The 22,488-nt window shown below is 35.7% G+C and overlaps 1 protein-coding gene across 1 annotated transcript in view; it reads left to right on the forward strand.

Annotated features, from left to right (window-relative positions):
- Window positions 1-22,488, forward strand: part of CPNE8 (copine 8) — a 336,603-nt gene that overhangs the window by 279,016 nt on the left and 35,099 nt on the right. The window contains exons 15-16 of the mRNA XM_055396464.2: window positions 1,302-1,483; window positions 9,063-9,190. Of these exons, the coding sequence (XP_055252439.1) occupies window positions 1,302-1,483; window positions 9,063-9,190 (310 nt within the window). The remainder of the gene's footprint in view (window positions 1-1,301; window positions 1,484-9,062; window positions 9,191-22,488) is intronic.

Here is a 22,488-nt window from a genome sequence, read left to right on the forward strand (position 1 = left end):
TGTTTGAGTCGTGGCGCATATATTGCTTTCTTTGTCAAATTCATCTTTATTCAAGTGAGACATCCTACACTTGGGGATGACTCAGGAGAAGGACATGGCCTCCCACTCCAGCACTCTTGCTTGGAAAATCCCATGGATGGAGGAACCTGGTAGCCTGCATCCATGGGGTCGCTAGGAGTCTGACACGACTGAGCAACTTCATTTTCACTTTTCACTTTCACTCACTAGAGAAGAAAATGGCAACCCACTCCAGTGTTTTTGCCTGGAGAATCCCAGGGACGGGGGAGCCTGGTGGGCTGCCGTCTATGGGGTCGCACGGAGTCGGACACAAGTGACCCGACTTAGCAGCAGCAGCAGCAGCAGACAATAATAACAGTAGTAGTTAAACTTTACATTTCAATTTGTTTAGTCACGAAGTCCTGTCTGACTCTTTGATGTGCTATAGCCCACCAGACTTCTCTGTCCATGGAATTTTCCAGGCAAGAATCCTGAAATGGGTTGCCATTTCCTTCTCTTACATTGCTATGGTACTCTATAATTTTTAATCACTTTCACACATATAATCTTAGTTTGTCTTCTCAGTGAACACTGTAGTAGGATTTCTAACAGGAATTTTATAGTTGTCCTACAGATGGAAAGATTTGACCTTGGGCCTTTTTACTCTTAATGTCTACTTAGAAACTGAATAATTTTTCAGATTCAGATTTTCAGCATGAATTTGAAAATCACCATGTTCGTCTCTTTTCAAGTGGTTAAACTGGGATAGGTCTCACATATTCAATTTATGTTTGTGATACAACTTTAAGAAGGCTCACAATTGTTGAAGCCTATTTATATCAGTTGGGTCCTTATAGGCATAAGAAGTCAAGCTAAAGGCACATAGTTTGTTTGTTTTAAATAAAGATTACAGTAAAATATGATCAACAAAATTATTTTTATGCTTCTGGGGCTAAAATTCAAGAATAGCCTATGACATTGACAATGGGAAATAATTTTTGAAAAAAGTATGAATATCTTTGGGAAATTATCTACACATCTGATCTAATTTAATAAATATCTCTGTGTCATTGTGTGTCCAAAAGAAACTATTGGGCTGACCAAAGGTCTGCTTGGATTTTTCCATAAAATGTTATGTAAAAACCTGAATGAACTTTTTGGCCAATCCAATATTTAACACATTATGAATGTAGGCAGAAAAACATATTATTGATATTTCAACCTGAAATAGATATCAAGAAAAATGTCTAAAAATTATATCTTTAGCTTGATCTCTCATGTTTTCTTTTTTTTTCTGTCATCAGGCCACCCTGCCCAGCCCACTTCTCTCCACTACATGAATCCTTATCAACTGAATGCCTATGGTATGGCACTGAAAGCAGTGGGAGAAATCGTTCAAGATTATGACAGTGATAAAATGTTCCCAGCTTTAGGTTTTGGTGCAAAACTGCCTCCAGATGGAAGGATATCTCATGAGTTTGCTTTGGTAAGAATACATGGAAACAATTGATATTTTGAAAAAAAAATAGTATTTTGGATCTTTTCATAGGTTCACTGCTTATGTTTTACTTACTCATGTAGCAACATCTTATGATTATACAATCAACTCAGTTTTAGTGAATGATTGATTTAGAAGTGTGATATTAATGTGAAAATTGACGAATAGACTAGCAACAAATCTACCTAAAGTGCATATGATTTAAAACCTATTTTGGTTTTCTGTTGCTACATAAGACCTTCCATTATATTCATGTTTTGTGGGTCAAGAATTTGAGCACGATACAAGGAGAATGGTACGTTTGTTCAAGATACCTGTGGCCACACCTGGGATGCCTTGATTGGCTAGAGATGGCTGGAATTGTTCTACTGGATCCATGTATCTGTTCCATTCTGACTGTTGTTGGATCCTCGGTTTTCTTCATGTCTTATCTCCTGGAGCTAGTACATCCACTAAGATGTCTCATTTGCTCATGACTAATGCCTACAGCTAGGATGGCTGAAAAACCTGGATTCTCTAGGCATCTTTCCTTCTTTCTACATACAGTTTGTACAGGTGGTTTTGTGGGCTTCATCACAGTGTAGTGGTCTCAAGGCAGTCATATTTCTTACACAGCAATCAGCTTTCTCAAAGTGGATATTTTAAAAGGCTGGGGAAGAAACTTCAAGGACTTAGAAGTCTCAGAAAGTTATTTCTCCTACATTCTTTTTTGTCAAGCAAGTCACTAAGTTCAGCCCAGTTTCAAGATAGTGGAAGTAACCTTCACCTCTCAAGGGGAACGGTATCCAAGAATGAGTAGCTATCCTTATTCTTCCATCTTCCCAAATGTCATTTCTTTTCAAATATAAAGGATCAGTTATTGGTAGAATTATTATTTTTCAAATGTAAAGCAATAATTATAGGTATAATTAATTATGGTTTCAATATAATGGAGTAGATGTGACTCAAATATTTATCTATTTAATGTTTAATTTACATAAATCCACTCCTGTCGTATGATTACAAATGAGCAATGTACTGTATTCTACCTTTAAAATAAACTTCACACAGATATACTTATAGGCCCAATCAGTCTTATTCTCACTTGCATTTTTTGATAAAAATAATGGGAAAAACTATGTGGGAATGGTTTGATATCATTTTGGAAAAAATTTAAATTTTCCTAATAGAAATGCCTCCCTGCTTTACCCTATATATTGTGAAATCAGAGTCTTCTGTGCCCAAAATTATTGTGCCCAATATTTTTGTAGGTATTCTTTGTGTGTTTTTATTCTTGTTACAAAAATAACATGTGGGATTTTTTTTTTTTAGTTCTGCAAGAAGAATAGACAAATAAACAATAATTCAATTATTTACTAATTACTGAGTATCAAGCCAGGTACTTTATGCTCATTTCTTGTACAATCTTCATAAAATTATTGTCTGATAGGTTTTCATGAGACGAGTGACATATCACACTACTATCAAGAGCCACTCACATTAAATACAGTGAAAAGAGTACCCCCAGGAGTTGTATAATTTAGCCCAGAGTCACAGAATTTAATCAGGTTTCCAGAAGACAGGACTTGAACCCAGGTCAGTCTTATTATAGAATCTTTGTTCTTAACCACTGCTAAACCACATTTTATAAAAGCATCTACAATAATACCACCTGTTAGATTATGTCCTTTATGAACCCCATTATGCACACAGACACACACACACACACACACTTCCAGGAGCTCCTATATGATTAGACTTTATCTTCTTTAATATATTTTAAGAATTGTATTTTAATTTTTTCCCCATATGTATTCTTGATTTTTCTGTTCCATCACCCCCATTTTGGGAAAGATTACTGGAGTTTTTAATTTTCTTCTGTGAAATAGCCCATATGCTACCACCCCCAATGTCATATAAAAAATGAATATCAATTGGGTTTTTGTTGTGTCCTGGAGAATTAAATTTTCCCAGGAACTTATAAGACCACAAAAATCACTCATGTGATCATATGTCTTGTGTGCCTCAGGAAAAAGGTCCTGACTATTTTAAAGCTTAAGAAAGGAATAATAAAAAAAAAATTATGTTAAACTAAATGAGATTAATTTTCCTTCCACAAGTTTTTCCTCACCTTTGTGTATGATTTTTTCCATTTGTTCTCTAATTCTCTCCTTTCCTGCGTTTCCTGCATCCATATTCATTCCTTACAACCAAACCTATGCAAAGGACTTTTTATTATTTGCATCTTAAATGATTCTTTGAACCAAACTCAACTATTTATAGAAGGTCACACTCTAAATTTATGAAAAATAGTTTCTAAAATTGGTGAAAGTGATGATGACAATGCCTCGTCTTTAATTTTACTTAATAATTATATGACTAACTTTTTTCAAAACACTTTTTTCTTGAATAAGACAAGGTTAAGTAGGTCTTCAGAGAGATAGTACTCCATTTAATTTTTGTCAACTTCATCCTAAATAACTGCAAAATATAACTGTAGATGCTGAAAATGGCAAATAGAAAAATTTCAGTCCGTGTCAATCTGGCAATTAGTGTACTACCTAATGTTACCAAACCCTCATATTTCCATGATAAGAATTTGTGATATATATATTAACAATTGGTAATATGTTTATCACATTGAATTCAAATAATCTTTCAGATAGCAAGGGAGGTGTCTCACTATTCACACTGTTCGCTGAACCCAGGGTAGGTAAGGTGCAAGCAAGGAAGCTGGAAGAAGATTCAAGGAGCCATAGGAACTGCAGACATGTTTATTCTCTAATGGCTGGTGTGGCAGCCATAATACAGCCAAGCTGTATTCTCTGATGACTGACCAAGCAGACACAGCCATAAACAGCTGCAAGGGCTTTTCAGGTGGAGCTTATATAGTTTTACAGAAAAAAAAAGTGGCCCATGACAAAATGAGTACATCATGACACTCAGGCACAGTGCTATAAATGATCTCAGATGTTACATAACCATGGAAAGTCATTGTTTATGAAACATGAGGCAAAAGCACGAGGTCCTGGGGCAAGAGAACCTGATCATTGTCATCATGGCCAATTGCTCTTTCCCTACAAGAGCTCTTTAACAAAAAATTTAAATCCCTAATTGGTGAATTTGAGGCCAGCACAAATGTTGAAGTTGAGCTTTAATCAATCAAAAGGGTCTAAGGTAAACCCTGGCTTTTTATTTGAAATGTGTATAGGAATAGGTATTGTGGGGAAAAAAAAGGGAAAATATCACCGTATTGCCACTTTAGCACTTTTGATTGTGGAATGCCATGGCTAACAGTGATACTTGGTGACTCATTACACTGTACCTAAAGATGCAATTACTCATTATACTGTACCTGAAGATACTGAAGTTTTCAACAGTATGTGAACCGGGAACTTCCAGATGTTCCTAACTGGATTTAGAAAAGGCAGAGGAACCAGAGATCAAATTGCCAACATCCATTGGATCATCGAAAAAGCAAGGAGTTCCAGAAAAAACATTTAGTTCTGTTTTATTGACTACGCCAAAGCCTTTGACTGTGTGGGTCACAACAAACTGTGGAAAATTCTTCAAGAGATGGGAATACCAGACCACCTGACCTGCCTCCTGAGAAACCTGTATGCAGGTCAAGAAGCAACAGTTAGAACTGGACATGGAACAACAGACTGGTTCCAAATCAGGAAAGGAGTACGTAAATGCTGTATATTTTCACCATGCTTATTAAACTTATATGCAGAGTACATCATGAGAAATGCTTGGCTGAATGAAGCACAAGTTGGAGTCAAGATTGCCGGGAGAAATATCAATGACACCACCCTTAAGGCAGAAAGCGAAGAAGAACTAAAGAGCCTCTTGATGAAAGTGAAAGAGGACAGTGAAAAAGTTGGCTTTAAGCTCAACATTCAGAAAACTAAGATCATGGCATCTGGTCCCATCACTTCATGACAAATAGATGGGGAAACAATGAAAACAGTGATCATTGAGACTTTATTTTTTTGAGCTCCAGAACCACTGCAAATGGTGAGTGTAGCCATGAAATTAAAAGACACTTGCTCCTTGGAAGAAAAGCTATGACCAACCTAGACAGCATATTAAAAAGCAGAGACATTACTTTGCCAGCAAAGGTCTATCTAGTCAAAGCTATCATTTTTCCAGTAGTCATGTATGGATGTGTGAGTTGGACTATAAAGAAAGCTGAGTGCTGAAGAATTGATGCTTTTGGACTGTGGTGCTGGAGAAGACTCTTGAGAGTCCCTTGGACTGCATGGAGATCCAAGCAGTCAATTCTCAAGGAAATCAGTCCTGAATATTCATTGGAAGGACTGATGCCGAAGCTGAAACTCCAATCCTTTGACCACCTGATGCAAAGAACTGACTCATTGGAAAAGACCCTGATGCTGGGAAAGATTGAAGGCGAGAAGAGGAGATGACAGAGGATGAGATGGTTGGATGGCATCACCGACTCAATGGACATGAGTTTGAGTAAGCTTCTGGAGTTGGTGATGAGCAGGGAAGCCTGGCGTGCTGCAGTCCATGGGGTCGCAAAGAGTCAGACACGACTGAGTGACTGAACTGAACTGAGGATACAATAAGGAAATATTAGGAGGAAATATTTCTAATAAGCACATGGTCACAGACCTTAAAAGAAAATCTTCTGCACTCTTCCTTAATAAACAACAAAATTAAATGTATTTATTTTCAAAAACATTCTGCATTTTACTTTTGTGTTAGAGCCTCACATAAGCTTATTTTTATTTGTCTTAACAAGCCAAAAACAATTCCCCATGTAATTTTAAGAAATACATTTTTTAAAGATTTAGAAAATCATTCTATCAACATAAATAAAATGATGGGGAAAATGGTACCTTGTTATTTCCAGAGGAATAAAGGAAATACATAGTTTTATAGGAATATAAATCTGGTCCAAGTCAAAATGTTAAAATGCTGATCAAAAAGTAACTCAGAACTATCCTGGTTTGTAACTATTCCCTTAAGGCAGATATATAATATATTTTATATGCCCAAAATCAGTAATGAGTTTTAATTTTAACTAGCTTTATACCTTATCAAGCAAAAGAACAACCTAAACTTATATTCAAAGGAAAGTTAATTAAAGGTCGGCTCAGATTAACATCAAAACCAATCAATTACTATTTTTATACTAATGTTTGTGCTAAATATTATACTTTCATGTTTTAATTTCAATTTGTATAGTCAATTTTATAATATAAATAGTTATTTTATTACTTTTATGTTTTAAAAGTTACATGAGGGTTAATTAATACATTTTGAAGGAGAAGACAAAATTTAAAGAACAAAGTGGATATAAATTATTCTTTCACAGGCGACAAAATTGAAGTCATTGGTAACATTTGGCTTAGTTCACTAAGATCCTCAGTCTTTCAAAATGCTTAGGATTTTTAATATCGTTACATAGTGGTGGTTTCCTGGTGGCTCAGATGGTAAAAAATGTGCCTGCAATGCAGGAAACCTGTGTTCAGCCCCACAGGCTTGGAAAGATGCTCTTGAGCAGGAAATGGCCACCCACTCCAGCATTCTTGCCTGGAGAATTCCATGGACAGAAGCTACAATCCATGGGGTCGCAAAGAGTCAGATGTGACTGAGCAGCTAACACTTTCACACTTTGATTGTTCAGATAAAAAATGTACAGGCTTATTATGTTTAAGCATAGTAACTATGTTTAGTTGGGCTTCCCTGATAGCTCAGTTGGTAAAGAATCCACCTGCAGTGTGGGAGACCTGGGTTATCCACTCCAGCATTCTGGCCTAGAGAATTCCACGGACTGTATATTCCATAGGGTCGCAAACAGTCAGACATGACTGAGCGACTTCCACTCACATGCTTAAGCATGGTTACTGTCTCTAGTGTTTTAAAAACATAACTACATTTTTTTTTTAATATTACCCCCTTCCAGGGGTGTAGCCTAATTCCTCCTCCCTTGAATGTAGGCTACACTTGAAAAAGAAAGTGAAAGTGAAGTCACTCAGTCGTGTCCGACTCTTTGCAACCCCATGGACTGTAGCCCACCAGGCTCCTCCCTCCATGGGATTCTCCAAGCAAGAGTACTTCTCCAGGGGATCTTCCCGACCCAGGGATCCAACCCTGGTCTCCTGCATTCCAGGCAGACGCTTTAACCTCTGAGCCACCAGGGAAGCTCTTAGAGACTCATTTCTAAAAAGCAGATGAAAGTAATTTTCTGCAACTTATTAGTTTTTGGGCTTATTGGAGATTCCTCCTTGCTTTCTCTCATTTTGGAGAAGTTAGCCACCATGTTGTTGGAATACTCAAGCAGCCCTATGCAAAGTTCCTTTAGCTTATTGCCAGCAAACCGTACAGGTGAGCCTTCTTAGAAGCAGATTGCCCAACTCTGGTCATGCTTTCAGATGACTGCAGCCGAGGTCGGCTTCTTGACCTTAAGCTCTTGAGAGATCCGGAGCAAAAATCACCTGGCTAAAAAATAAATGGGGTAATAAATGCCTACTGTTTTAAGCCACTACCTTTTGGAATGGTTTGCTAAATAGCAGTAGATAACAATGCCTTATTTGTGTTATTTGTGGAATCTGGACTCAGAGAATTAAACCCTAATAACAGAGCATTCAGAGTATGAGAAAGCTGGACTAAGTCTCCAGTTGCCCTTCTAGAGTCTATCTGCCAAATAAGAACTCCTGTGCTGTGCTAAGTCACTTCAGTCACATCCGACTCTTTGTAACCCCATGGACTGTAGCCTGCCAGGCTCCTATGTCTATGGGATTCTTCAGGTAAGAGTACTGGAGTGGGTTGCCATGACCTCCTCCAGGGGATCTTCCAGACCCAGATATCAACCCATGTCTCTTACATCTCCTGCATTGCAGAAGGATTCTTTACTGCTGACCACTTAGGAAGCCCAAGAACTCCTGTGGCAAGCTCCAATTCCAGTGAACAATATGAACAAGTTTCTCTGATTCTTTTCACTTTACCTTGTCTTGATGCTACTCACACCAAATTACATTCCCTTTGATCCCTTCTTTATTTGGGGTTATCAATTTTGGCTTAAAAATGTGCAAGTGGCAGATATTTTATGTTTTTACTTCCATAAAGTAAAACTATTTGAATTGATAGTATTTTTCCTGATTTTGATACATATCACTGCAGAAAGCTTGGACTAAACAATGAAATAAAAATTGACAGTTATAAAACCACTCAGAGGTAACCATATTTTGTTTCCTTCTTTTCAGATTTTTATATGTTCGTCTCTATATGTTCATAGATCTGTGTATAAGACAGTATTACTCATAAAATGTTGTGATATTCAACTTCTCAACATTATTTAGAATTTTCTTCTGCCCATTAGTTGAAAAGTATCCATTTTTAATGAATGCGCATTATCGCATATCACAATCTATTTAATGTTGATATATTATAATCTATTGTTGATTACTCAATTTATTATTATTGTTTGCTATTATAAATATATAACAGTTTTTTTTGAAAAAAAGCTTTATGGATATCAACCGTATTGTTCTCTTTTTTAGTTTATTTTTATATACATCATTCATTCCTTGCCTGTTTTTGCTGTAACTTTCTACAGAATGGAAACCCCCAAAATCCCTACTGTGATGGCATTGATGGTGTCATGGAAGCTTATTATAGGAGTCTGAAATCTGTGCAACTGTATGGGCCAACCAATTTTGCTCCTGTAATTAATCATGTAGCAAGGTAAGTGGGAGTAAATAATTTGTTTATTTTAGTGTGCTGGACCAGAATGAAATCATAATTTTGTTGTTGGCATGGCTCCACAAATGAAAGTTGTTTTCTAATAATTTATCTCTAAGAAAGTGAAGGAAAAGATATACAGTAAAAAGAATCTCCATTGAGCTATCATGATACTTCAATAAAAACTTTATATCAAAATATCAAATGAAAACTATACACTGGCTTATGTTAGGGCCTGTATTTGTTCAACCAAGGAAAAAAATTTTTATATTTGAATAAGCATCCATGAGAGCAATATCAATCACAATCTCAATTGTGAATGAGTGAAATCACTCATATCTAAGATTATATTCCATAGCAACTTAGAAGTAATAAGAGATTGAATTCTATGAAGACAACTAAAGCCTTTCAGTGATGTATAGGACACATTATTTTAACCTCCCTGATATTAATATATAGTATATGATATTGAGATTAGAATATAATTGCTTATGATTCCAAATACATGTTCTGAAAAAATTTTAATATAAAATTGTATATGCATTTGCTTAGCATTTTTACTAATGCATTAGTAAATTAGACACTACTTTTAAATCCCTAAAAAATTTTTACAGACACAGTTTTAAATCCTGTGAAACCCTGCCTAATTTTTAGATAATCAAAAAGGAACAACTCGCATGGATTTCCCAATATGTAACCAAAACTAAAAAAGTACTGCATTTGAATTACTGAAGTTCTCTGTTTGAAGGTTTCGGTACTTTACCATTTCCCTGTTAGATATGGTCAGGCTTCCCTAGTGGTTCAGTGGTAAAAGAATCTGCCTGCCAATGCATTTTCAACCCCTGCATCAGCATAATCCCCTAGAAGAGGAAATGGCAACCCACTCCAATATTCTTGCCTGAGAATCCCTTGGACAGAGGAGTCTTGGTGGGGTACAGTCCATAGGATTGCAGAGTCAGACATGACTGAGCACACACGAGTGCATTAGACATGATCAGCAGCTGAAATATATTCCACTTTTCATTACCTGGGACATAGACAAGATAATAAAATATCCCCGCACGCATGCAGGGCTGGACCCAGGGGACTGTCCTGTGGAATTCCATCTCAGGTTTACACTGATATATTGACAATGTTTTTTCTGAGTGTGACCCTTTAGATTAGGTTTTTCAAGCATTTTCAGCTACAGTTTGTATTCTTATAAATTTTATGGGCTTTCCTGGTCACTCAGTGGTAAAGAAACTACCTGCCAATGCAGGAGATATGGGCTTGATCCCTGGGTCAGGAAGATCCCCTGGAGAAGGAAATAGCAACCCACTAGAGTATTCTTGCCTGGGAAATCCCATGGACAGAGGAGTGAGGCAGGCTTACAGTCCATGGAGTCACAAAAAGTCAGACATGACTTAGCAATTGAACAACAGCAATGAACTTTATATATCAACCCTGGACACACATAATTAAAATAAAATAATATGAAATAATGCTTATTCTTAGCTCATATTTTCTTTTTTTATTACTATGGTTTCCTGTTCTTTTCTATTACTTTTTTAATGCAGGTCTTGACCCGTGAAATTGATTTCAAAATTCACTGAATCATTATTTGTAATTTGAAAAATACTTCCTAGCTTATTGTGTTAGCATGCTGCTTTTCCTGACTCTTTGATAGCTGTCAAATAAAGCAGAATGAACAATTATATTAATGCAAGATAAATTATAGTTGATTCTTATTCTCTTACACTCTATCATACCCATCACTCTTTTATGAAAAGATAAGAAAAATGATAGAACCTCTTTTGTGTGAACTCATGCTTTTTATTATAAATTGCATTTATAATAACTTATTATCAGTGTTTACCAATTAATTTCATAGATTTTATGCTGGTATATCTTTACTGTAATAGTTAAACTTTTAGATATAAAATTCCTAGGTGCACTTTTATGTACCACCTAAAACTACAGGCCCCATGATATAATATTGCCATTTTTTATATTTTGTCCAGCATTTAAAAAATTCTTAAATTATAGAGGTAGTTGCCAGTTAATACTTTAAGAGTCTTTGAAAATAATCTGGGATCTAATAATTCTTTATTGTTACTTTTATTAATAATAAAATAAGAAATATAAAAAGATATGACTTTGGGGGAATCATCTTTTCCTTCCAATGCAATTTGAAATTGCATTCATCTATCTCTTGAAGTGAAGTGAAGTGGCTCAGTTGTGTCCTACTCTTTGCGACCCCATGGACTGTCGCCTACCAGGCTTCTCCGTCCATGGAATTTTCCATGCAAGTATACTGCAGTGGGTTGCCATTTCCTTCTCCAGGGGATCTTCCCAACCCAGGGATCAAACCCAGGTCTCCTGCATTGCAGGCAAACACTTTACTGTCTGAGCCACCAGGGAAGCTATCTATCTCTTACTATCAATCTACCTAAGAAATACCTTTCTCCTGTTTTTCTAATCTTTGAGAGTTGTGTTTAAATTTTATTTTTAATCTTTTATGAAGACAGACAATTTCTGTCTTAACAAATTATCATATAGAAAATTTGTCAACTAAAAGACAAACTACTTTCAAGAATAAATCACTTTAGAACAAATAGTTCAAGACAACTGTCTGTTTCTAAATCAGGAGATGGTGCCATTATGCCCATGTATATGGCCTTTATTTATTTAAAGCTCCTTGTGCTTTAAATTTTGTCACTCTTACATACAGTTCAAAGATGCTTCAACATGTACTCAACAAGTAACTAGTAAGTGAATTCTGGATATTTGTCTATACAAATAATTTTTGTAAACTCAAAAGTAAATATATACCCATATTTTTTCTATTTCCTTAAATTTTCCGCTTAAAATGTATGTGTTTGATATTTGTAAAAGCTTAGTTATATGTTGCAGTTTTCTATAAACATTAAGAATGCTTATTGTTATTCTTTTTAAGAATAATCATTTAAAACACATGCTCATTTAACTAGTATCTATATGATAAGACTTTTGAAATAATATTGAGATTACTGATATTTTGAAATAGTCAAGACCCAAGGCATCAACTATACAAAACTTGAAGTCTTTATATGCTATTCTGAGATTTTCCAACCCTAACTCTTATTTCCTGTCTTCCCGGTTCTCATTTCACAAAGCTGTCCAGCGAACAACATTTCAAATGATGTCATGCCTTAATGACTTGTCACAAATTTAAGTTTCAACACTCTAGTTTGGTATTCAAGAACTTCCAGTATCTGGCTACCACCATCAATCCTATCTCATTTCCTTTCACATTCTCCAAAGTGTACTGCACTTCAGTCATTGAGGATCACTACGTCTGGCCTGTGATGTCATTCTTACATACTTTTATCACAGCATTGACTAATTTGATCCTGCTCCATTGTTATGTGCAGATCTTTTCAACACTGAAGAAAAGAATGTTTCACTGTTTTATTCACCTGACTAAAATAATACTTATTGTTTCCCAGTAATTATTCATGTTTCTGATGCCTAACCAGTCACTTGTCTTGAGGCTGTCACATTTCAGTTCTTAAGAGAGATACATCAATTTCTATTAGCTGTGCATGCTTTAGTCACACAGTTGTGTCCAACTTTTTGCAACTCTTTGGACTGTAGTCCACCAGGCTCCTCTGTCCATGGGATTTGTGAGGCTCAAGAATACTGGAGTGGGTTGCCATTTCCTTCTCCAGCTAGAGTGGGTAACCATTCCCTTCTCCAGGGTATCTTCCCAACCCAGGGATTGAACCTAGGTCTCCCACATTGCAGGTGGATTCTTAACCAACCGAGTTGCCAGGGAAGCCCTATTTGTGGTGGAGCTAAAATTTCAAACAAAGTAATCTAATTCTAATTCACTGTATTATATTCTCGGAGAAGGCAATGGCAAGCCACTCCAGTACTCTTGCCTAGAAAATCCCATGGACAGAGGAGCCTGGTGGGCTGCAGTCCATGGGGTCGCTACGAGTCGGACATGACTGAGCGACTTCACTTTCCCTTTTCACTTTCACACATTGGAGAAGGAAATGGCAACCCACTCCAGTGTTCTTGCCTGGAGAATCCCAGGGACGGGGGAGCCTGGTGGGCTGCCGTCTGTGGGGTCACACAGAGTCGGACACAACTGAAGTGACTTAGCAGCAGCAGTAGCAGCAGTGTTATATTCTGCATGCATTTTATCTCTGCTACAGAGGTAAAAACTCACAACAGAAAGTGCAACAAAGTGACCTATTATTGTGAATACTGTTGGTCTCTTCAGTACACTACCAAAAGTAGTTTGGGTAACAACTGAGAAACATAAAAATTGCTGTGTTACTTTGTATTGAAATATTTAAATGTATGCCATTTTAAGAAGAATTAATTCATAATGTAGATCAAAATTTACTTAAAGAAAACATTTCTGAGTCAGTTTTTCTTTTCTTGTTTGCCCTCTCTATTCCTATAAACTATTTAATACTGAGCTGAAAGAATATTCAAAAAATCTGAACCAACCATTTATGAACTTTTGTAAAAAATAATCCCAGAACTTGACCTGACAGAGACTCCACAGAAATGTGTTTGAATTCTGAAATGCTGGCAAAGTTGACCTCTCCCTAAAATTTGTCATAGTAATATTAAAATATAAATTATAGATTCTCTAATTTGAAAACAGACAGGAGAAGCAACTTTCTTTAACATCTTTAAAATTTAATTTGATTCTGTAGGTCTATATATCAACTTTACCTCCTTGATGAACAATTATGATGTTGATCAGCCTCTATTTTGTATTTCGTACATTTCTATAGTTTAATTATTTTATCATAAATAAACATAACAGTTTTTAAAAGGCTAAGTTAAAAGAAATCTTAGTACATAATATTATTTTGTTTGAAATTTAGACTTCCCTGAAAAGTGCAAAGTTATGTCAATGTACAGAACAAATACCATAGAAATAAATGTTTTAAAGGATTAATTTATGCTGCTGATGGTGACAAGACTAAAATGGATTGAATAGTTCTTAGGTAAAATGTAGTTTATTTTCAAATTAGTGTTCATAACAGTAGTGAGAGCCACACAATCAACTTACTATTTTTTCTGCAACATTGATTTTCCTCAAAGTTAAGACATAAAGCGTTAATACAGGCACATATTTGTTATAAAGTACTGCAAAGTTTCTATGAATTTTTAAGATAAAACAACAAATGACACTATTTCAAGCTTTATATCTGTTTTAGGCTCTATCTTTAACTGTCTTGATAGTATGACTGTTTTCTTCCCTTCTCTTACATATATATTATGTTGAATCAAAAAAAATCAAAATATAAGTGGATTAAATTCACCAATCAGAAGATATCAAGTGGCTAAATGGATAAAAAAGTCCAGTAATATGCTGTCTATAAGAGATTCAACTTAGATTTAAGGACAGAAATAAGATGAAAATTAACAAATGGATAAGAAGATACTCCATACAAATGGCAATCAAAAGGCAGAAGTCAAGGATGGTTATGTTTAGACAAAATAAACTTTAAATAAAAAGTGTCACAAAAGACAAAGAAAGTCATTACATAATAAAGGATCAATTTATGTGATATGTGTCATTATATATATCTATAGATATAGATATATAGCCTGCCATTTGCAACAACGTGGATGAACCTGAAAGATGTTATACTAGGTGAAATAAGCCAGAAACAGAAAAAAACTACACAGTCTCATTTATATGTAGAACTTTAAAAACCCAATACGTAGAACTTTAAAAACCCAATACGTAGAATTTGAGAGTTAAAACAATGGTTAACAGAGGTATGGTAAACGAAATGGGATGATATTGGTCACAGGGTACAAAGTTGCATTACATAGAATGAATAAGTTTAGAGATTTTGTGTATTGCATGATGATTATAGTAAATACTGTACTGAATGATGGAAATTTGCTAAAAGAGTAAACTTCAAGTGCATTGATCACATCCCCAACATGTGGTAACTATGTGATATCATGATATCATGCTTGACTGATTATTTCACTGTGTATATGTGTACCAAATCACCATGCTGTGCACCTTAAGTACAAATTTTATTTTAAAAAAAGAAATTTTGAAAAGGTAAACTCAGGATGACATATTTATAAATAGGTATATGCTGCTGCTGCTGCTAAGTCGCTTCAGTCGTGACTGACTGTGCAACCCCATAGACGGCAGCCCACCAGGTTCCCCCATCCCTGGGATTCTCCAGGCAAAAACACTGGAGTGGGTTGCCATTTCCTTCTCCAATGCATGAAAGTGAAAAGTGAAAGTGAAGTTGCTCAGTTGTGTCTGACTCTTAGCAACCCCATGAACTGTAGCCCACCAGGCTCCTCTGCCCATGGGATTTTCCAGGCAAGAGTACTGGAGTGGGGTGCCATTGCCTTCTCCATGTACACAGTACTATTTATAAAATAGATAACCCAAAAGGACCATTCCACAGGGAATGCTGCTGAATATTCTGTAATAACCTAAATGGGGGAAAATGGAAAATAATAACTGCATGTTTATATATAACTGAATCACTTTGCCATCCAACTGAAACACAACATTGTTAATCAACTATGCTTCAATATAAAATAAAAGTTTTTAAAAAGGAAAAAAAGAAAAAAATTATAAAGGTAGCAAGAGAAAAAAATAGATTTATATACAAGGGAACCCCTCATAAGGCTATCAGCTGATTTTTCTGCATAAACTTTACAAGGTGGAAAGGAGTGGCATGAAATACTTAAAGTGCTAAAAAAAAAAAAAAGTTGCAACCTAGGATTATCTACCCAGCAAGATTATGATTTAGAACTGAAGAAGAGATAAAGAACTTCTCTGAGAAGAAATAAATAAGATTTCTTCTATACTAAACCCACCTTACAAGAATGTTAACATGTATTATTTAAGTAGAAAACAAAAGGCTTTAACAAGAAGTACCTAGACAAAATGAAAAATCCCACTACTAAAGGCAAATATATGGCAAAGACTGAGATTCCACCTCTTAAATCAGCCAGTATTAAAATTAAAAGTAAAAATAAAATGCAAAATCAAATATAAGTGTAATAATCAGCAAAGGGACAAACATAAAGATATAAAATGTAACATCAGAAACATAACGTATAGTGGAAGGTAGCAATATTAATAAATTTAGGTTCTTTAGTACTTGCTTAAATTTCAAGCACTACCAGTTTAAAATATGTATATACCCAGCATCAAAGCACCTAAATATATTTTCACTTGACATATCTGAAGGGAGAAATAGACATCAATACAATAGTATTAGAAGGCTTGACTGCCCCACTTTCAATACTGAATAAGTCACAAAGGCAGAAAATATATGAGGAAACAGCAAACTTGAGCAATGTGCTAGACCAAATGGAAACTAACTGACTTAAAGATAATTCCACTCAGCAGCAACAAAATACATATTGTTTTCAAGCACACATGGAACATTCTCTAGAAAAGATCACAAACCAAATATTAATTGTAAGAAGATTGAAATCATTATGAATAGCTTTTCTGAACACAATGAAAAAAATCAGATGTCAATAACAAAAAGAAACCACAAAATTCACAAATGGAAATTAACACACTCTTGAATGATCACTGGGTCAAAGAAACCAAACAAGAAACTAGAAAACACAATGAGAAAAATTAAAGCAAAATATACCAAAATTTATGGAATATAGTAAAATCTGTACTATTGGGGAAATTTATAATGATAACACCACATTTTTAAAAAGAGGAAAAATCTCAAATGATCTGGGTTTACAGCTCAAGGAACTAGGGGAAAAAAAGGACAACAAACTAAGCATAAGTTAGCAAAGCAAAGAAAATAATAATTACAATTAAATAATATTTAGAACAGAAATAGAATAGGGACTAGAAAATAAATAGAAATAAATTGGCAACATTAAGAGTTGGTTTTGTTGAAAATGAAACTTACAAAGTTTTACCTAAACTAAAAGTGACTCAAATAAAATGAGAAATGAAAGAGGAGACACTACAACTGATGTCACAGAAATAAAAATTATTATGGGGGAATATTATTGATAATTGGACTTCAATAAATTGGAAAACTTAGAATAAATGAATAAATTCCTAGTACGTTATAACTTACCAAGAATGAATCAAGAAGAAATAGAAAGTCTGCAGAGACTGATAACAAATAAGGAGACTGAATTACACACACACACACACACACACACAGGAACACAAAGAAATGGGGCTAGTGGATACATTTATTACCTTGATTATTTTGATGATAACATGAGTATATAAATATTTTGAAATTCAAAATATTTTTGAAACAGTAAGGGATCATGCATGCATGCATGCTGGATCACTTCAGTCATGTTTGACTCTTTGGAACCCAGTGGACTGTGGCCTGCTAGGCTCCTCTGTCCATGGGATTCCCCAGGCAAGAATATTGGGTCAAGAATGCTAAAGCGGGTTGCCATGCCCTCCTCTGGGAGATCTTCCTGACCCAGGGATCAAACCCACGTTGCTTGTATCTCCTTCATTTGAAGGCAGATTCTTTGCCACTGATCTACCTGGGAAGCCCAATATGATAATTTTTTGTTGTTCAGTCACTCATTCATGTCTATTTGCAACCCCATGGACTGAAGCACATCAGGCTTCCCTGTCCGTCGCCAGCTCCCGGAGTTTACTCAAACTCATGTCCATCGAGTCAGTGATGCCATCCATGCATCTCATCCTCTGTCATCCCCTTCTTCCTCCTGCCTTCAATCTTTCCCAGCATCAGGGTCTTTTCTAATGAGTCAGCTCTTCACATCAGGTGGCCAAAGTATTGCAGTTTCAGCTTCAGCATCAGTCCTTCCGATGAATATTCAGGATTGATTTCCTTTAGGATTGACTGGTTTGATCTCCTTGCCGTACAAGAGACTCAAAAGTATTCTTCAAAAAATCAAATCAGCAAAATTAGAAATGAAAAAGGACAAATTACAACAGACAACACAGAAATACAAAGGATCATAAGAGAATATTATGAGCAACTATATGTTAATAAAATGGACAACCTAAAGGAAATGGACAGATTCTTAGAAAAGGTCAATCTTCCCAGACTGAACTAGGAAGAAATACAAATTATGAATAACCCAATTACAAACACTGAAATAGAAACAGTGATCAACAAAATCTCCCAAAGTACAAAAGTCCAGGGCCAGATGGCTTCACAGCGGAATTCAATCAAACATTTACAGAAGTGCTAATACCTATTTTTCTGAAACTCTTCCAAAAAATTGCAGAGGAAGGAACACTTCCAAACTCATTCTTCAAGGTCACAATCACCTTGATTCCCGAACCAGGGTCTCGATGATATAAATCAAAGGAAGATCTTCTATGGTCCACCTCCTAGAGTAAATAAAAACAAAAATAAACTAATTAAACTTAAAAGCTTTTGTACAGCAAAGGAAACTACAAACAAGATGAAAAGACAACCCTCAGAAAGGGAGAAAATAATAGCAAAGGAAATAACTGACAAAAAATTAATTTCCAAGATACACAAGCAGCTCATACAACCCAACACCAGAAAAGCAAACAACCCAATCAAAAAGTATGAAAAAAACCTGAAGAGACATTTCTCCAAAGAAGACATACAGATGGCTAACAAGCACATGAAAAGATGCTCAATTTCTCTCATTATTCAGTTCAGTTCAGTTCAGTCGTTCAGTCGTGTCCGACTCTTTGTGACCCCATGAATCACAGCACGCCAGGCCTCCCTGTCCATCACCAACTCCCGGAGTACACTCAAACTCATGTCCATCGAGTTGGTGATGCCATCCATCCATCTCATCCTCTGTCGTCCCCATCTCCTCCCACCCCCAATCCCTCCCAGCATCAGAGTCTTTTCCAGTGAGTCAACTCGTCACATGAGGTGGCCAAAGTATTGGAGTTTCAGTTTTAGCATAAGTCCTTCCAATGAACACCCAGGATTGAGCTCCTCTAGAATGGACTGATTGGATCTCCTTGCAGTCCAAGGGACTCTCAAGAGTCTTCTCCAGCACCACAGTTCAAAAGCATCAATTCTTCAGCAAAATGCAAATCAAAACTACAATAAGATACTACTTCAAACCAGTCAGAATGGCCATCTTTAAAAAGTCTACAAACAATAAATGCTGGTGAGGGTTTGGAGTAAAGGGAACTCTTGCATTACTGGTGGGAATGTAAACTGATACAGCCACTATGAAAGATGGTATGGAAATTCCTTAAAAAACTAGGAATAAAATCACCCTATGACCCAGCAATCCCACTCCTACATATATACCTTCAGGAAACAAAAATTGAAAAAGACACATGTACCCCCATGAGAGAAAAGATTTTCAAATTATACAACTGATTAGGGATTTGTTTCCAGAAAATATATTATTTATATATATGTATAATATAAAGAATTCTTGAAACTCAGCAATAAAAACCAAATGTCAAGTTTTAAAATGGAAAAGGATTTGAATATATTGTCTTTTTCCAGAGAAGATTTATGAACAACCAATAAGCAAATGGAAAGGTGCTCAACATCATTAGTCATTTGGGAAATGCAAATCAATAACACAATGAGATACCAGTTCAAAGACATATAATCATAAGCGTTGACAAGGAGTTGAAGAAACTGAAACTCTCATATGTTGCTAATGGGAATATAAAGTGATACCAACACTCTCAAAGCAGTTTAGCAGTACCTCAAAACATGAGACATAGAGTTACTATGTAACCCAGTAATTTCACTCCTCGCTATCTACATGTGAAACTTATGAAAAATTATGTCCCCATAAAAACCTGTACACAAATAGCAGAAACCCAAATATCCACCAACTGATGAGAAGACAGACAAAATGTGGTCTATCCAGTGGGCTACTATTTGGCAATAGGATGAAGTACTGACACATGCAATAAGGATGAATATTGAAAACAATGTGTTAAATGAGGGAAGTCAAACACAAAAGGCCACATATTACATGATTCTATTCACATGAAATGTCCAGAATAGGCAAATCTATAGAAATAAAAAAATAAATTGATTATTTCCAGGGACTGAAGGAGAAGTGAGGTGGGGGTGGGGAGTGACTATTAATAGGTACAGGGTTTCTAGAATGATGAAATGTTCTAAAATTAGATTTTGGTGAGACTGTCACAATTTTATAAATATAATAAAAACCACTGAAGTGTAAAAAAAAAAAAAGAAAGAAAACAAGAGTATTCTCCAACACCACAGTTCAAAAGCATCAGTGCTTCTTCTCTCAGCCTTTTATATGGTCCAAATCTCACATTCATACATGACAACCAGAAAAACCATACCTTTGACTCTATGGACCTTTGTGAGGCAAGTGATATATTTCCTTTTTACTATGTTGTGTAGGTTGGTAGGATCCCCTGGAGAAGGGAACGGCTACCCACTCCAGTATCCTGGCCTGGAAAATTCCATGGACTATATGGTCCATGGGGTTGCAAAGAGTCAGACATGACTGAGTAACTTTCACTTGGTTGGTTATAGCTTTTCTTCCAAAAAATAAGCTTATAATTTCATGACTGCAAATCACCATCTACAGTGATTTTGGAGCCCAAAAAAGTAAAGTCTCTCACTGTTTCCATTGTTTCCCCATCTATTTGCATGAAGTAATGGACTGGATGCCACGATCTTCATTTTTTGAATGCTGAGTTTTATGCCAGCTTTTTCACTCTCTTCTTTCACTTTTATCAAGAGTCTTTTTAGTGCTTCTTCACTTTCTGCCATAAGGGTGGTGTCATCTGCATATGTGAGGTTATGATATTTCTCCTGGCAATCTTGATTCCATCTTGTGCTTCATTCAGCCTGGCATTTTGCATGACGTACTAATATACATCGATAGTTACCGTAAATGTAAATGGATTAAATGCACCAGTGGAAAGACATGGACTGGCTAGGTGGATGAAAACATATGCATGGATGCACTTCAACTTACCACATCACTCTGCTTAACCCCCTCAAATTGTATGTAGTTAAGGAGAAGGCAATGGCAACCCACTCTAGTACTCTTGCCTGGAAAATCCCATGGACAGAGGAGCCTGGTGGGCTGCAGTCCATGGGATCTTGAAGAGTGGGACATGACTAGCCACTTCACTTTCACTTTTCACTTTGATGCATTGGAGAAGGAAATGGCGACCCACTCCAGTGTTCTTGCCTGGAGAATCCCAGGGACAGGAGAGCCCGGTGGGCTGCTGTCTATGGGGTCGCACAGAGTCGGACACAACTGAAGTGACTTAGCAGCAGTAGCAGCAGTATTTTATATTGTTAAGTTAATCATGTTCTTATTATGGTTTGCAATTGTAATTAGCTTTTTTGTCTGTTATTGACTGTAAAAACTGATAAACATCTTTTACTATTGTGATTATGTAACTATTACTGACTTAATACCATTGTATCATGATTGGTCAACAGAAAAATAATGGAACTCTATATCACCAAAACTAGGATTTAATAGAAAAACCTGTAATCACTTAAAAAAATCCAAATACATATCAGAATTATCTTGAAATTTTTTGAAACATGCAAATGCTCAGATATTACTTTTTTTTTTTCTCTAGAGATCTAGATATGCTTCTAATGAGCAACTATGTTTAAAAACAACTGGACTATATGATGATCTTTTACTTTAATCTAGTTTTCACTTTCACTTTTTCTATTTCATATTCAGTGCTCCAATTTCATTTAGTTTATGTTCTCCAATTTCTCTGTCTCTTTTTTTATGTTCTTTCTCAAGGCTTTATCAAGTGTAGTAGAAAAAACTTTGTATACATATATATAAATATGTATAATATATAGATTTTAGAAAACTTATGAATTTTTGCCTAACTAAAAAGATTATGACATTTTGATTCCACTTGTTTGACTTGGCATGAATAGAATGCTAGATATTTTAAATGTATTTATTTTTTAATTGAAGCATAATTGCTTTAAAGAATTTTGTTGTTTTCTTTCAAACATTGACAAGAATAAGCCATAGGTGCCCCCATGTCCCCTCCCTCCTGAATCTTCCTCCCATCTCCCTCCCCATCCTACCTTTCTAGATTGTTACAGAACCCCTGGTTTAGTCCCCTGAGTCATACAGCAAATTCCTATTGGCTATCTATTTTACATATGGTTTGTAAGTTTCCATGTTACTCTCTCCATACATCTCAACCTCTCTCTCCACACCTCCCACCAGGTCTATAAGTCTGTTCTCTATGTCTGATTTTCCATTGCTGCCCTGCAAATAAATTCATCAGTACCATCTTTCTAGATTCCATATATATGCATTAGTATATGATAGTTATATTTCTCTTTCTGACTTAC

This window comes from Moschus berezovskii, chromosome 6, assembly GCF_049115385.1.
Source record: "Moschus berezovskii isolate FMDL1 chromosome 6, NW_MosBer_1.0, whole genome shotgun sequence".
Lineage (NCBI taxonomy): Eukaryota > Metazoa > Chordata > Mammalia > Artiodactyla > Moschidae > Moschus > Moschus berezovskii.